General features: G+C 46.3%; 1 protein-coding gene across 1 annotated transcript in view; it reads right to left on the bottom strand.

The window, feature by feature from the left end:
* Positions 1-15,795, bottom strand: part of LVRN (laeverin) — a 200,482-nt gene that overhangs the window by 45,179 nt on the left and 139,508 nt on the right. Inside the window, exons 10-12 of the mRNA XM_040343826.1 lie at positions 14,897-15,066; positions 11,037-11,113; positions 8,193-8,326 (exon numbers count right to left, since the gene is read on the bottom strand). Of these exons, the coding sequence (XP_040199760.1) occupies positions 8,193-8,326; positions 11,037-11,113; positions 14,897-15,066 (381 nt within the window). The remainder of the gene's footprint in view (positions 1-8,192; positions 8,327-11,036; positions 11,114-14,896; positions 15,067-15,795) is intronic.

Here is a 15,795-nt window from a genome sequence, read left to right as displayed (position 1 = left end):
CCCTGACAATTGTGTGGGGACACTAGTTCTGAGGGACTGGGGGGAGGGGGGCAATGGAGTCCCTTAATTTGCAAAGATTTCCTCTCACTTCCTGTTTGGCTATGGGGCAGGAGCAGGAAGTAAAGGGAAATCTTTGCAATGGGACAGGGATGGCAAAAAATAGGATTTTTGTAGTCACCGTAAAATCCATTTCTCTGAGTTCATAGACGGACACAGCATTCTTTGACATTAGGGTTATATTCGCTTTCACTAGGAGAGTTTAGGCAGAAAAAAAGCACTTAAAGTGTTAACAAAACAAACCTCAGTGCAGCTCCTCCCAGGGGGCGTGGCCCCCGATATATAACCCACACCCTGCTCTAGCAGCCTCAGTTCGTAACAAGCAGTACAAACAAAGGAGGGGTGGGTGCTGTGTCCGTCTATGAACTCAGAGAAATAGATTTTACGGTGAGTACAAAAATCCTATTTTCTCTTTCGTTCATAGACGGACACAGCATTCTTTGACATTAGGGACGTCCCCAAGCAGTGTCAAAAAAATTAGAGGGGTGGGAAAATAACACAGCAAAACAGGTTACATCCCAAACAAAACCGGAGTTACTCAACGGAGAAACTCCTAGCATAAAACGCCGCCTGTAACACCTGCGGCCAAAGGAGGCATCAGAAGATGCACACACATCCACCTCGTAAGACCTTGAAAAAGTGTGGATCAACGACCAGGTTGCTGCCATATACCCCTGTAACACAGAGGCATGATGCCAGAAAAAACCCAAGAGGCTCCGATCGCCCTGGTCGAATGCGCCGTAACCCAAAAGGGAGGCGCCAGCCCCTTCAGGGCATAGGCCTGAAGCACAAACCGTCGGATCCACCCAGAAAAGGTGGCCGACGAGACTACCAGGCCCCCTTGTAGGACCAGCCAGCGACACGAACAGTGAGTCCGACTTCCGGAACAGAATCATAGCAGATAAGTACACTCGTAGGGCCCGAATCACATACAGAGGATGTAAAGAGGCCGCCTCCTTGCCTTTCGGCCGAGGACATAAGGATGTAAGAACAATGTCCACACCAACGTGAAAAGCCGAAACGACCTTGGGGAGAAAAGACGGCTGCGGCCGCAGCACCATCTCATCCTCATGGATGACCAAGTAGGGAGCCTTGCAAGACAAGGCCGCCAGAACAGACAGACACTCGTCTGATCGCGGTAATTTGCTACCAGAAAAATTACAGTGGAGATGCCCACACTGAACCATGTCCACGTGACAACGCAGACCTTCCTGGGCTTGAACCCAGAGTCAAATGCATGAAGGGCAGGTACTCTAGCGCCGAGCTAAACCTGCTCCCTTTTTGTGACAGTCAACAAAAAAATCTCCCGAATGTCCACAAAGGGAGCATCCAGAAGAACCGAAAGGACTAAATTCAAGCCCCATGGGGGTAGTGGAGGGGCCACATGCCAGACCCCCAGACCAGACGTACGCACCAAGGAGTGCGATGCCAAGGCGCAATTAAAGTAACCGCCGGAGCAGAAAAACTGACTCCTAACTGTACTGAAGGCGAGAGCCTGATCCACTCCCAGCTGTAAAAAACAGCAGAATCCTGGACACCACGTATGTACGAGAGTGCCATTTCATCTCCTCACGCACAGAGATGCAGGCCCTCCACATAGGATGTAAAATCCTACGTGAGGTAGACTTCCGTGCAGGCAGCACGGTAGAGACCACCGAGCCCAATAGGCCTCGGACCTTCAGCCCCAGGCTCCCAACAGCCACGCCGCTAAGCCAGTGGCTGTAAAAACAGGGTGGAAAATCGGACCCTGTAACAGAAGATCAACCCCCAGGGGAAGACGCTAGGGGGCGTCTGCCACCAGACGCACCAGGTCCGCGTACCAGGAACGACGCGGCCAATCTGGGGCAATCAGGATTGACAGAATTCCATCGGCTTCCACTCTGCGCAGCAGGCGAGGAAGAAGCTACCGAGGAGGGAAGGTTTAAAGTAGGCGACAGTGACCCCAAGGAGCCACCAACGCGCCTGACGCGTCAGCCCACGGGTCCCTTGACCAGGCCAAAACATGGCACCTTCCGGTTGAGGCGGGACGCTAGCAGGTCCACGCCTGGAGTGCCCCACTTTCGGCACAGACACTGAAAACCCCTATGGGTGGAGAGACCACTCTCCTTGGCCTAGCGCAGTCCGACTTAGGAGTCGGCTCGCCAATTCTGTACTCCCGGAATGTACACGGCCGATAGAGCCGGAAACGGACCTTGCGGCCCACCGAAGGATGTGCGCGACCTCGTCGCTGCAACAGAACTCTGTGTGCCTCCCTGATGGTCGACATATGCCACAGCGTTGTCGGACAGGGTCCCGAATGGTCGGCCCTGTAGATCCAGGGACCACCAGGCAAGGCAAAGCTTGATCCAGAACACCGCTTGGTAGGTGGGGACTCCACCGGAGTCCAGCGCCCCAGGGCTGACTGGGTGCCCCAAAAACCCCTCCCCAACCGGAGAGGCTGGCCTCCGCCGCGACCACTGTCCAGTGACATGGCAGAAAACGACTTCCCGGCCCGAAGCACCGGAAACGTCAGCCACCACACCAGGGACCAGTTGACACAACTGAACCTCGTAATCCAGAGATGACGGAAGCTTGTCTGACAGCAGTTCCCTCTGTAGCACCCTGGTGTGGAATTGGGCATACGGAACCGCCTCGAAAGAGGCCACCGTCAGACCCAGAACCCTCATGGAGATTCGCAGAGATGACCACTACTAGGTCGACAACTGCTGCTCAGCAGATTGCAGAGTCTGAATTCTTTCCGTTAGGAGAAAAAAACTCCCGCCCCGGCGGAATCCAGGACTAGTCCCAGGAATTCCAGTCCCTGAGACGGGACCAACACTGACTTCTGGACAAAACAGAAGTCAGCCAAACTCTTGGAGAGTCTGACATGTGACAGACACGGCTCCACTAATTCAGAGCTCGAAGAAGCGTGTGGGAGAATTTCGTACAGACATCCCACAATAACAAACCCCCGCTGCCACAGCCGGGCCAGTATCGGGATGAGCACCTCGGTGAAAACCTGTGGTGTCGACACCAAGCCGAGCGGGAGGGCCACAAAATGAAAATGGCCCTCCCTGACCGCAAAGCCCAGAATCTCTGGTGCTTTGAGCATATGGGAACATGCAGGTATGCGTTTATGACATCCAAAGACGCCAGAAAAAAAACCCATCCTGAAATTTTGCACTTTGACAAAAAACAAACAAGGGCCTGAGGCCCAGGATTGGACGGACCCCGTCCTCCTTGGGGGACTACAAAACAGATTGGAGAAAAAACCCCCGAGCCTGTTCCACGAGGGAACTGGCACAATCACTCCCCTGACCAGAAGATCCTGGACAGCCCCTGACAGAGCCACCCGGCGAGCCAGAGGATGGAGGGAAAAAAACCTGTCTGGTAGACAAGAGAGAAAACCAATCTCGTACCCAGATGAAACTACTCCGCAACCCCAACGGTCAGAGAGGAGAGACCTCAATCGAGCCGCGAATTTGCAGAGCCAGCCCCCCACCCGAGATGCGAGCGGAGGCAAACCTCCAAACGGAAGCAGGCTTGCTGGGCTTGCGGCACCAGGGGCGCCTGTGTCCTCAGTGGACGTCCTAGCCCCCTGAAAATGTTTTCCTGCCGCACTTGGCGGGCGAAAACAAAACTGCATGGGGAATAGTAAATGAGGGCCCTTGCCTACAGTGAGGCACCCATCCTTTTGTCAGATAGCGGGAGCAGAGTGCTCACACCGCCCGTGGCATCTTTTATGATGACAATCAGAGACACCCCTGCGTACACCCCCACAGGGCAACACCACCAGGGACTACTGAAAAGACCGTCCGCAGACCAACCCCCAGCCATACAAGGCAGGGCAGAAAACATGGCGCAGGCGGAGGCCCTGGATAGAAAGGGGAGCATATACAGGGTCGACACACAGACAAATATCTGACCTAGTACCAACTAGGAATAGGGACACCAAGGGTTAACATCCCCTAGTACTGGCAGGCCCCACAGGACATCCCCTCAGCCGCCACAGAGAACAGGGAAACCCCCCCCAGAGGACTTACCGTCCGACCAGACCGCCGCTGCCGAGAGCCAAAAAACGCTGCCTGTGCCGCGCCATTCAAAGGAAAGAATGCAGAGCCGTACGCGCCGTCATCCTAGGCACAAGAGCTGTTCAAGATGGCCGCCGATATGTCTGCGGGCTCCGAGAAAATGGGCGCCGCAATTACAACTGTGCCATATAACACCGCCGTCAGCAGCAAAATGGCGCCCGAAAACTGCGTTTTTTTCAAAAAAACACACAGCCAAGCCCAGTGACACACGCAGTACACAGGCCCACAGGACCCCCTCCGCACATATGTAGCACATAAAAACACAGCACCCACAGCAGTAGCAGCCCCCAGGTCAGACTGAGCCCCCCAAGCGGGGCCCCCACCTCACGGCCGTCACCCAGAAACTGGGAAGGAGGGAGAGGAAAAAAGGGAGAGAGGAAAGCAGGGCAAACCCTCAGTCGACCTCCCCAGGGGAAAATTCCAGCCAGACCACTTACCTGAGCAAGAGGCCACTACTTACCCGTCCTGCGACTACCCGGCTGGAGGTATCCCAGACAGATCCAACGTCCGCTAAACGGCATGGCTGTCGGCCAGACACACTGTGACAAGGCCATAAAAGACCGGTCATATGTGTGCCCTAGAACCGAAGTTCCCCGGCCGCCCCTGGAGCAACGGGGCCTGTCGTGGACGTCCCAAAGCTGAGCTGAGGGCCGGCACACGCTCGATGGCCGAACATGGGGGGACTACAAGAGTCGAGGACCCAGCCTGTCACCCAGTCGGCTGTTGATAGAAGAATCACAGGATTCCAAAAATGCAGGAACAAAATAATAAAAAGCGAGAAAATCGCAAGAAAAAAATCTCCAGAGTACAGGAACTCCAGAGTGCCTGACTCTCCTGACGGTTAGGCAGGAAAAAACTGAGGCTGCTAGAGCAGGGTGTGGGTTATATCGGGGGGCCACGCCCCCTGGGAGGAGCTGCACTGAGGTTTGTTTTGTTAACACTTTAAGTGCTTTTTTTCTGCCTAAACTCTCCTAGTGAAAGCGGATATAACCCTAATGTCAAAGAATGCTGTGTCCGTCTATGAACGAAAGAGAAAACAAACTGACCAGGGCTATATCAATAAAAGTGTTGCCTATAGTTCTACTTTAAGAACACATTTCTGATAATTTTATGGAGACTGAGGACTAAGAAAATATAACCATGCCAATGGTGCAGCAGAAAACATATAGCACAGTGAGGAAAGTTTGTGGTCCAGGATGGTAGGACAGTCAAAATTAAAAGCACTGCCCCCCCCCCCCCCCCCTCACAGTTGTGGAATGCCGGCAGCCTGCATACTGGAAGCAGTGCGGCCACTTTACGGGGGCGCTAGACTAATTTGCCTCTCTGCCCAGTCCGCCTCATAAGACTGGCGCTACACTAACAGTGTAGCACAAGCCGGCGGGGACTCTTTCCTTACTGTTGCCCTGCAAAGTGCTGCCCTAGACCTGGGCGTTGTTGGCCTAGGCCAGGATGCAGCATTGGTAATAGCTGGAGTAGAGAAAATGTGCAGTCTGCAGTGCTCTCTCTGCAGTTGAGGGAAAGTAGAGAGGAAAAGAAGAGGGGGCCAAGAGCACAAGGGAAAAAAAACAAAATGAGGCAAAAGTTGTGAAAGTTAAATAAGTACATGCCATTACTTCATAATGGGTAGGTAGGGAAAGGAATGTAATGACCTGGCAGGAAAGGGAAAGGGCCCAGAATGTGCACCTCCCTACAATGATATTTATAGAGAAGCTAACTATCAGTGAGGGTATGTGTCTAATGGATCAATGGGGAACACATTTTTAGAAATTGCATGTGGGTATCTATGAGTATGCTAGTCAGTTTCTCATTAACAAAGAATGGGTCCATGCATCCATGTTTAACTTTCATAAAGCATACAAAATGTTTTCTCCATGCTTATATAGCAATAGACTGTTTTGGGTTTTGACAATGTTCTTGCCAAGATCCGATGGCTCGGGCTCCGTGGGTTATGCTGGTCGCAGGTCCTTCCCGAATGCTTGTGCCTTCGTGCTCACGTTTCTGGCCCCATCATATTGGTTCTCCACGCCAGTGGGAATGACATTGGTTATGCCCGTTCCGTGGACTTGATTTCCGCAATCAGGAGCGACATCGCCCAGTGTTATGCAGTCTTTACCAATTTAATACTCGTCTGGTCGGAAATCGTGCCTCGATTGCTTTGGGCTCGGGTAATACCTGGCCCACACCTCGAACGCTTTCGTCGCAAAGTTAACTCCCAGGTCTCCAAGTTTGTTCGCCAGATCGGGGGGTTTGCGATCCGACAAGGATTTGGAGGGTGCCAATGGTGATCTGCTGAGATCGGATGGTGTTCACCTTAATGACATTGGCTTGGATATCTTTAACCTTGGCCTTCAGTGTGGTGTGGAACAGGCGGTGGCTGCGGTGGGGTGCCGTCAGTTAGCCACTGACAGGCGGTGGCGGTTTTCTTGACCTTGCCAGCATAAAATGGCTGTAATGGGCCATGCCCTTGATGGAAACCGGAAGTAGGCAGCCTGTCCAGCACGTATGGTAAGGACAGGCCCCTCCCCCCTTTTGGAATTGTGACTGGCACTGGTTATAAAATGTTCAATGTTCAAAATGTTATGTTTGCTTTTAATAAAGCTGTGGCCTTGCCCTTTCCAACCTAATGGTTGTAAGAGTGTTTATTTAATAGGGTGAAGGGGCAAGGGGTTGGGGGGGGGGGGTGGAGGTTTTATGTACATATATATTGGAGTTAAGGGGTACCTGGGCTCATTGAGCCTCAGCAGTCATGAAGGCCTCTTGAGCCCCCTTAGGGAAAGAGAGTCTTGACTGATGGGGGCATGGCCAGGTACTGGACAAGGTGGTGGTCATTTAAGGATTGGTTAATTTGGGGGATGGGATGGGCCTGAGCTCAGGTAAAAGGGATCGCCCCAGGGAATTCTGGGTCTTTTCGGAAACGTGCTGGGAAGAGCTGCCCACCCTCCCGCCCCTTTTTTCTATGGTATGTCACAGCTTGCTGCGGTTTTCTTGACCTTGCCAGCATAAAGTGGCTGTAATGGGCCATGCCCTTGATGGAAACCAGAAGTAGGCGGACTGTCCAGCACTTATGGTAAGGACAGGCCCCTCCCACCTTTTGGAATTGTGTGCTCACAGTACAACTGTGACTGGCACTGGTTATAAAATGTTCAAAATGTTATGTTTGCTTTTAATAATGGGGCCTTGTCCTTTCCAACTTAATGGTTGTAAGAGTGTTTATTTAATAGAGTGAAGGGGCAAGGGGGGGGGGGGTTTATGTACATATATATTGCAGTTAAGGGGTACCTGGGCTCATTGCGCCTCAGCAGTCAAGGACATTTGAATTGGGTATGTAGAAGTTGAAATACCTCATTCCAAAATCTGTATAACTCAGGGCAGGTCCACCAACAGCACATAATGGTATATTTAACATACCAAAAGATAGCAAATAAGATATGGTGACCAGATTTTTTAAATTAAATCCGGGGACATATTTTTTCTTTACTAGTAATGGCAACAATCAGCGACTCTCTGCCCGTCGCCGCCCGCCTCACAGCCTCTCAAGTCTTACTCATCGGGCCCCCGGCTACTACTGGATGGGGAGCGGAGGAAGATCACCAGGGAAGGCAAGGAGGTAGGAAGGTGGCTGGCCAGGATTTGATCCAAGGCAGAAGAACATGCGAGTGAAGCTGAATGGGTATGCGCCCGAAACTGAAGAAATATTCCCTCTGCTCCGACCAGCACATGATCATCAGAAAGGGGCACAAATAATGGGAAAAATACAACCCCCCTATGCTAGTAGGCACGGCGGAACGAGGGTGTGTAATTCAATTTTTTTTATTTAATTCTGCATTGATTGTCTTTGAAATTGCCCCTGCCCCCTATTAAATCCAATCTGGGGACAAAACCAGGGACAGACTTGGCCGGGGACATTGTCCTCAATCAGGGGACTGTCCCCTGAAACTGGGGATGTATGGTCACCATAAAATAAGAGAAGTTTCTTTGGTCCGTATTTACAAATCACTTTTTATCTTATTTAGAATATTTTGGAATACAGGTACTAAACTGTAGCGAACTTCTTTTAAGCATTACCTGTGGTTTTTCCTCAAGCGTTTTGGCAAGATTATTCCAGTTTTTTTCATCATAATTTATTCTGTAGTACCCAGTTACATTAATATTTAGTATAATCCATTCGTTATCCATTGTAGTCATTTCTGGGACAGTTTCTGAAAATAGGAAAGCAAGACTACATTTTGAATGTTAACCAGTATTTAATACCATTTGATAACTTTAGAAAGCTTGATACAAAGTCACAGCAATAGAATTATATTTTACACATGTCTTCTCTCACCTAAAGTGTTTGAGAATAGAGATATTTATTGTTTTATTATATACTTTCTAATTAACATTTAAGAAACATTCTCCCCCTTTGTGAAAGCTACAATTGCTCATAATTGCATGTATTCTAGCAAACTAGTTTTGCCTTAAATATGTTTACTACTGAAAGTAGTCCTTGTTTAAAACTTCTGTTGATTCAGTGTTGTAGTGTGGGTTTGCTGGTGCCTGGACAAGGCAAGTAACTTGTGGACCATTAGCATCCTTGCCAACTATTTAAAAAATTAATAGGGACACTTTTCTGTATGTAGGCGGAGGTCTTATTTAAATTAGGGGTGGGGCATTTATTTGTAGGTGTGGCTTAGCAGAGAGAAAGAAAGTGGGGCGCGTAGCTTGTCGCTGCGAAAAATGGGCGTAGCTTAATCTAAATTTTTGGGCGTGGCTTAATTGGGTGTGGTTAGAGTCTGAGATGAAAGAGGGATGGAGGGAGTGAGAAAGAGAAGGAGAAAGTGGGAGAGAGAAAAAGGGAGAAAGAAGGAGAGAGAAAAAGGGAGAAAGAGGGATAGAGAAAAAGGGAGAAAGAGGGAGAGAGAGAAAGGGAGGAAGAGGAAGAGAGAAAAAGAGATAAAGTGAGATGGTCAGAGAGTGTGCAGACATGATACAAGAGATGGTCAAAGACTGCAGACATGATACAAGGGATGGTCAGAGACAGCAGACATGATACAAGAGATGATTAGAGACTGCAGACATGATACAAGAGACGGTCAGAGAGTGTGAGGACATGATACAGGAGACTGTAGAGGGTGCAGACATGGTACAGGAGAGGTGAGAGGGTGCGGACATAATATAAGAGAGGGTGAGAGGGTGCGAACATGGTACAGGAGAGGTGCAGGTATGGTACAGGAGAGGCTGCAGGCATGGTACAGGAGAGGGTGTGGACATGATACAGGAGAGGGTGCAGGTATGGTATAGGAGAGGGTGAGATAGTGCAGGCATGGTACAAGAGAGGGTGAGATGGTAAGGACATGATACAGGAGAGGATGCATACATGGTACAGGAGAGGGTGAGAGGGTGCTGGCATGGTACAGGAATGGGTGAGAGGGGGCAGGCATGGTACAGGAGAGGGTGGGAGGGTTCGGATATGATACAGGAGAGGGTGCAGGCATGGTACAGAACTTCACTTGATGTGCACCTCCAACACAGCACTCTGTGCCTCCCCCCCTCCCCAACACATAGACCGTCCAGCAGATCACCCCATGATAGTCACTCACCTGCAACATCCTGGTGCCTGCAGCATCTCCCCCTGCACGTCTGCTGGCTGTCAGCTCACTAAGAGAGCGGGATCTTCCTCTGGCTAGTAGGTCTCTTCCTTGTGTACAGTGGGGGGTGGGGACAGTAGCTCTGTGGTGCCCACAGGATCTCTCCTGGCTAGCAGGTCTCTTCCATGTGTATAGTGCAGAGGAGTGGGGCCTCTGACCCAGGCAGCTAACCGGCATCAGTGTACAAGTTAATTGTTCTGCGTGTACACTAAAGAGGGAAGCCGATTAGCTGCCCGGTTGGAGGCCCCTCCCCTCTGCACTGTACACACTGGGAGGACCTGCTAGCCGCATGGAGATCCCCCGCGGCCATGTCTTCACAACCAGGAGCTGCAGGTGGTAGTCGGCCGGTGACAGGTTGTCGGGACAATGCCAAATTCCTGTGATTTTTCTCGGGACATGGACAGACTGGGACAAGGGTCTAAATACCCTGAATGGCCTGGGAAAATCGGGCCTGTTGCCAGCTATGCATTAGCACTCCCTGACTCTATTCCACCAGAATTTATTTATATTATATATATATATATATATATATATATAAACACACACATAGTAGAAAAATCTGTGCCTTACCTTACCTCCAAATCTCTTTGAACCCAACCCCCAATCCCCCCTTGCAGCACAAATCCTCCCCATAATTTTCCCCTTCTAGCATAAAATCTCCCTTCCCAATACAAATGCTCTCCCCCTTCTAGTGCAAAACCTCCCCCTTTTAACTCCCCTCTTTCAAGCACAAATCCCCCCCCCCCCCCCATAAGCACTCCTCAGCACAAATCCCCACACCTTCCAGCAAAAACCACTCAAGCACAAATTGTTAGCTGTCCCCTTCATCTTCAGGTCGTGTTCCACTAGGGAAATGTTCTATCCCTAAAACAGACCTTAGATCAGCGTAGCTCAATACAGGGGGACATCCCTCCTCCCGAGTTCTCTTCCTCTTGTGCATGATACATGTCAGAGCCGAGGAGAAGCCTAGTTTATGTTGGCTTTGACATGTATTGTTGTTATAGAAACCCGGCAGGGTGACTAATGCCAGCTGCTGCAGAGAGGGAGATCTTGGTGTTAGGGACCTTGAGCACACCGGAGGAGATACATGGCAGGTGCTCTGGGTGCCCTGCACTAGCGTGCCTCTGCCCCAGTGAAGATTTGGAACTAAGAGACCTTGAATGCGTTTCTTGAAAAATAAAATTGGATATTTTTGTTGGCTTTTTATATGATTACATGAAAATAATGTTGTGCATTAGCTAAAATATATAAAGGTCATATGAAAAATACCATAAATACTTACTTGTCTTAGTGTCTAGCCATACAATTGGCTGCTGTACTCCATTTTTCATCCAATAGATGGGAATAATCCATGTATGACTGTAGAAAAATATTACATAGTCCATTAAGGTGTATAAAGATATGCATGCTTATGATTTATATCCAAGATCAAATGCAGTTATACAAGGCCTTTGTCTAGTAGATAAAGTGGTCAAGGGATTGGCTCGGAGCCAGCACTGTGCATATTTTAGGCTTATTCATTACTTTCATAGTGTAAGTATAAGTTCAGAAACCAAAAGATACATTTTAAAGTGATCTGCCAAATCCTGATCTAACAGCATCCTGTAAGAGGAAACCTAGAGGAAAATGTAAGCTATATTAACCGCCCACATATGCCAGACTACAATATTTATTGAAAGACTTTAAACATGAAATATGTTGTAGAACCAAAAGGTAGATTTACTCTCTATAAAGAATTAAATACACCATGCTAGTCTTGGGTGAAAATTGGTGAGTAAAACCCAACACTTTGTGTGATTTTGAACTTTATCACAATATTTACACAAGATTCACACAACTTTCATCCACAATTCACACATTTTCTCAAAGGATTTAAGTAAAAATTGTGTGATCTTGGGTGAAAGTCATACAGTATAATAATAGCTATTTACAATAACAATTAATGAGTGACAATTAGAAATAAAACAATGTAAGTTTGTGTGGATGGATCAGCTATAGCACCACATCCCTTAGTATATCGAGAGAAAGTGAGTTTAAATGGGACTTTGCAGGTGCAGAATATTCACTTGACACAAATTTTCTTAAAACTTCAATATTTATTCCAAAATAAATTAAAATGAGTATATCCATATAAAAGCTTATACACAAATGACCCACATTCTTATGGTCCTGTATTATAGCAGTGTGATATAGATCGATCATGACGTGTTTTGCCATCGCGGACTTCGATTGATTTATATCACATCTCTATAATACAGGACCATGATAATTTGGGTCATTTGTGCATATGTTCCCTTTCCTTTTTGCCTGTTCCCTTCCCCTTACTCCCCTTCCGCCCCCCTCCTTATTCTTCCCTTATTCCCATTCCGTCCAGTCCCTTTTTCTTCCCTGTTCCACCCCCCCTTTTTCCATCTTCCCCCTCCTCCTCCTTTTCCCCCTCCTCCCTCCCTTTTCCTCATACCCCTCCCCCCCTCCATTTTCTCACTTCCCACCTTTCTCTTTTCACCCTGGTCCATCATTACCACCCGGTGATCCACCTTGTTTTCCACTACAGTTTGGGATCTTCACTGGCTCAAGTAGAACCAACTTATGGTATTTATCATTCATTTTACTTTTTCAATTAGACTTTGTCACGTACAATCCACCCTGTCCGCTGCAGGGAAAACTCTTTTGAGTGGCCTCAATGCACAGTCTGTCTTGACTGTCTGGGTGAGCTAATCTATGTATTATATTATTGGTTGTATTGCTATGTTTACACTTATTGTATCATATTGTATCTACCATGTATGTTTATTGTATTATCTGTTTCCTCCTGAAGAAGTGGTCCCATTCCGCGAAATTAATTGAGGAAAGACCTGTCTATACCCCACTTCAACAGTGGTTGATTTTATTGAATATTTTTGTATATTTCTGTATGTTGTTATTTTTTATGTAATAAACGTTTATATTGAACAAAACGTTGTTGTATATCAGTACCTAGATAGTCCATTATAACCCTTTTGGGTCGGTATACGTGTAAGTCAACCTCAGCATCACTAGGCACGCATTAAAAATATGGGATCAGATGCATAAGAAGGAAAATTGGAATTACAATTCACCCTTTATACCTCTAACCGATACAAAATTCTTTCTACCCGGGGTAAAAAAAAAATTTGGTAAATGGATAATTCAAGATAACATACAATTAAAGATGTTATGGAGCAAAACAAACTGTTAACTTTTCAGGAACTAAAAAATAAAAAGGAAATGATTTTGATTGATGCATCCCAGCCTATTCGATCAGAAGTAAATCTTCAGCCCCTTGAAAAATTATGCGAGGGAAAGGCTGAAAAGGGGACAATCTGTAAGGTATATAAAATCTTGAATGAGTCAAAATCGCGGGGCGTCCCGTCATACATCAAGAAATGGGAGGAGGAGTTGGGCTCATGTGTAAATGAGTACAAGATCAGTCAATTAAAAAAGAGGGTACATGCTACGTCGGTAAACTGTAATATAATGGAATTGAATTTTAAATGCCTGGTGCGCTGGTACCTTACCCCGGATAAGGTACATAAATACTCAGGAACTACATCACAGTTATGTTTGAAGGGCTGTAAGGAAGTAGGAACTATGGCCCACATTTGGTGGACCTGCTCCAAAATTAGAAAATACTGGGGGGAGATAAGACAAAAAATTAGAGAAATAACAAACGATGAACTCCCAGACGACCCGTGGGTATGTGTGTTACATGGGTCTCGAATGCCAACTAAACGCTACATGAAGACATTACTCCCATAGCTCTTGGACGCTGCAAAGAGCCAAATATCCCTCCACCGGCAAGAACTGGAGAGACCCTCATTGAGAGGGTGGTGCAATAAAGTAGATGAGATTTACAACATGGAATATCTGAGATTTAGTGGAGAGAAAAAGGAGGAGACTGAAGAGAAGTGGAAGGAATGCATAGGGTACAAGCATACGATGGGCTATGCAGAAGTGATGGGCGCTTAACATAACTTAATTCATTATCTAATGGCATGAGGTAGCGTTTAGGAGGGATAACATAGGGTATTTTATCCCGTGTTCGACCTGTTCTTTTTTGATGGAGTACAGGACAGGACACTATAAATTAATCCGGGGAAAAAAAAAAAAGAGAGAGGAGGTAGGGAGGTGAGAAAGAGGAGTACATACTAAAGAGAGAAGTTGGAAAGCCGGTGATATACGGTAAGGGAGAGGTCTGGGAGGGGGGGGGGGTGAATTGTGGGATATTTTTTATTAAGACACATTTGTATTAATAATCTTTTTGATATGTTGGGCATTAGGTATCTATGAGATGTGAAACTGGAAAATGAATAAAGTAATAAAGATATATATATATATATATATATATATATATATATATATATATATATATATATATATATATATATATATATATATATATATATATATAAAAGTCTCAAAGAAATACCACAATGATGTGAACTGTAATTGAGACAGTGAATGAACGCAAAACTGAATAAGTCTCCCGACAGAGTTCTCTGAGGTGGAAAAAAAAAAAGTCAACCTCAGCAACTGTACTCCGAGCCCCTTTTTGTTTCCCTATTGGAATAAATATTGAAGTTTTAAGAAAATTTGTGTCCAGTGAATATGCTGCACTTCCAAAGTCCCATTTAAAATTCACTTTCTCTCAATGAGAAATAAAAATTACAGGCAGACACAATAACAAATAATCAGTTTTATATTTTTAGTCGTTTTTATTGTAATGCTTATTTCATTTTTTCGGTAAATAAACTATAAACCAATGTGTCTTCTTTATCAAAGAGACTCAGGCCCCGTACACAGGTCCGAGGAACTCGACGGGCAAAACTCATCGTTTTGCTCGTCGAGATCTGTGTGAAGCCGCGGAGGATCTCGGCGAGCCAACTTTCCTCATAGAACAACGAGTAAATAGGGAACATGTTCTCTATTTGGCTCGACGAGGAACTCGTCGGCTTCCTCGGCCGAAAGTGTACACACGCCGGGTTTCTCTGCAGAATTCAGCTCCGATCGAGTTTCTGGCTGTGTACGGGGCCTCACAGTGAGCAATTATGTTGAAGACATTTTCAGTGCAGGCCGGAAGCTGGCTGCTACAAACAACACAGACTACGTATAGAAGCAACATACTTGTTATCACTTGTGGTGTTATCAGCATTAGCGGTCTTGAACTGATCTTGGGTCAGTGTCCCAGTAGATGTGTTTACCGTCACTAGTGGTATGCCCCGTTTCCATGTCCAGGAATCCATGATCTTTTTCAGTGATGCTGGCAAGTGAACTTCTTTTTGGCCATCTATAAACTTAGAAAATGGTATGTGCTGCTGACTTTGAGTTAACAGTATACAATCATGCTTTAATAAAATTAAAGGACAGGTTCACATTTAACCTAAAACCCATTGGGTCAATCTTCCAAGTTGTAATTTAATCTGATCAAGGTAAATATTAAACATTTATATTGAAAAATAAATATAATTTCTAGGGAACAAACGCACATTCTAATTGATAAGCTATGCTTACAGGACATTACAAACAACCGTGCATATACTGTCATTACCATCAATTTCATGCTAGAACATAAGGGCAATAATTCTTAAATGTGATTAGAATACTAAGGAAATAATCAAGCTAATACATTTACAAAAAGGGGACATTTCAGTAAAACTACAGTATGATTAATAAACCACAATTTAGACAAGCTTTCTAAATCTCTGTTACTCTGGGCGCCAAACAGACATAACTAACTAGAAGAGAAATCCAATCAGAACTGTACAGAAACAGTAACATTACAGTTTTAAAAGTGCATGTTTTTATGTTGTAATGTTCCAATGAGAACATTTTCCATCAGATTTTCCAGACACACAGCAGATGTTGCACTCATCTAATCCAATGAACATGACCAAGAGAAATCATCTTAAAACTGTTGCATAGTTCAATATTAAAAAGTAAAACTAAACTAAAGCTACTTTCGATTACAAAGAGTACTCAAAATTAACACTCATGGTTCTGTACTGTTAACATTACCATAGAAG

This window comes from Rana temporaria, chromosome 1 (genome assembly GCF_905171775.1).
Source record: "Rana temporaria chromosome 1, aRanTem1.1, whole genome shotgun sequence".
Classification (NCBI taxonomy): domain Eukaryota; kingdom Metazoa; phylum Chordata; class Amphibia; order Anura; family Ranidae; genus Rana; species Rana temporaria.
This window is presented reverse-complemented; position numbering and strand designations above follow the sequence as displayed.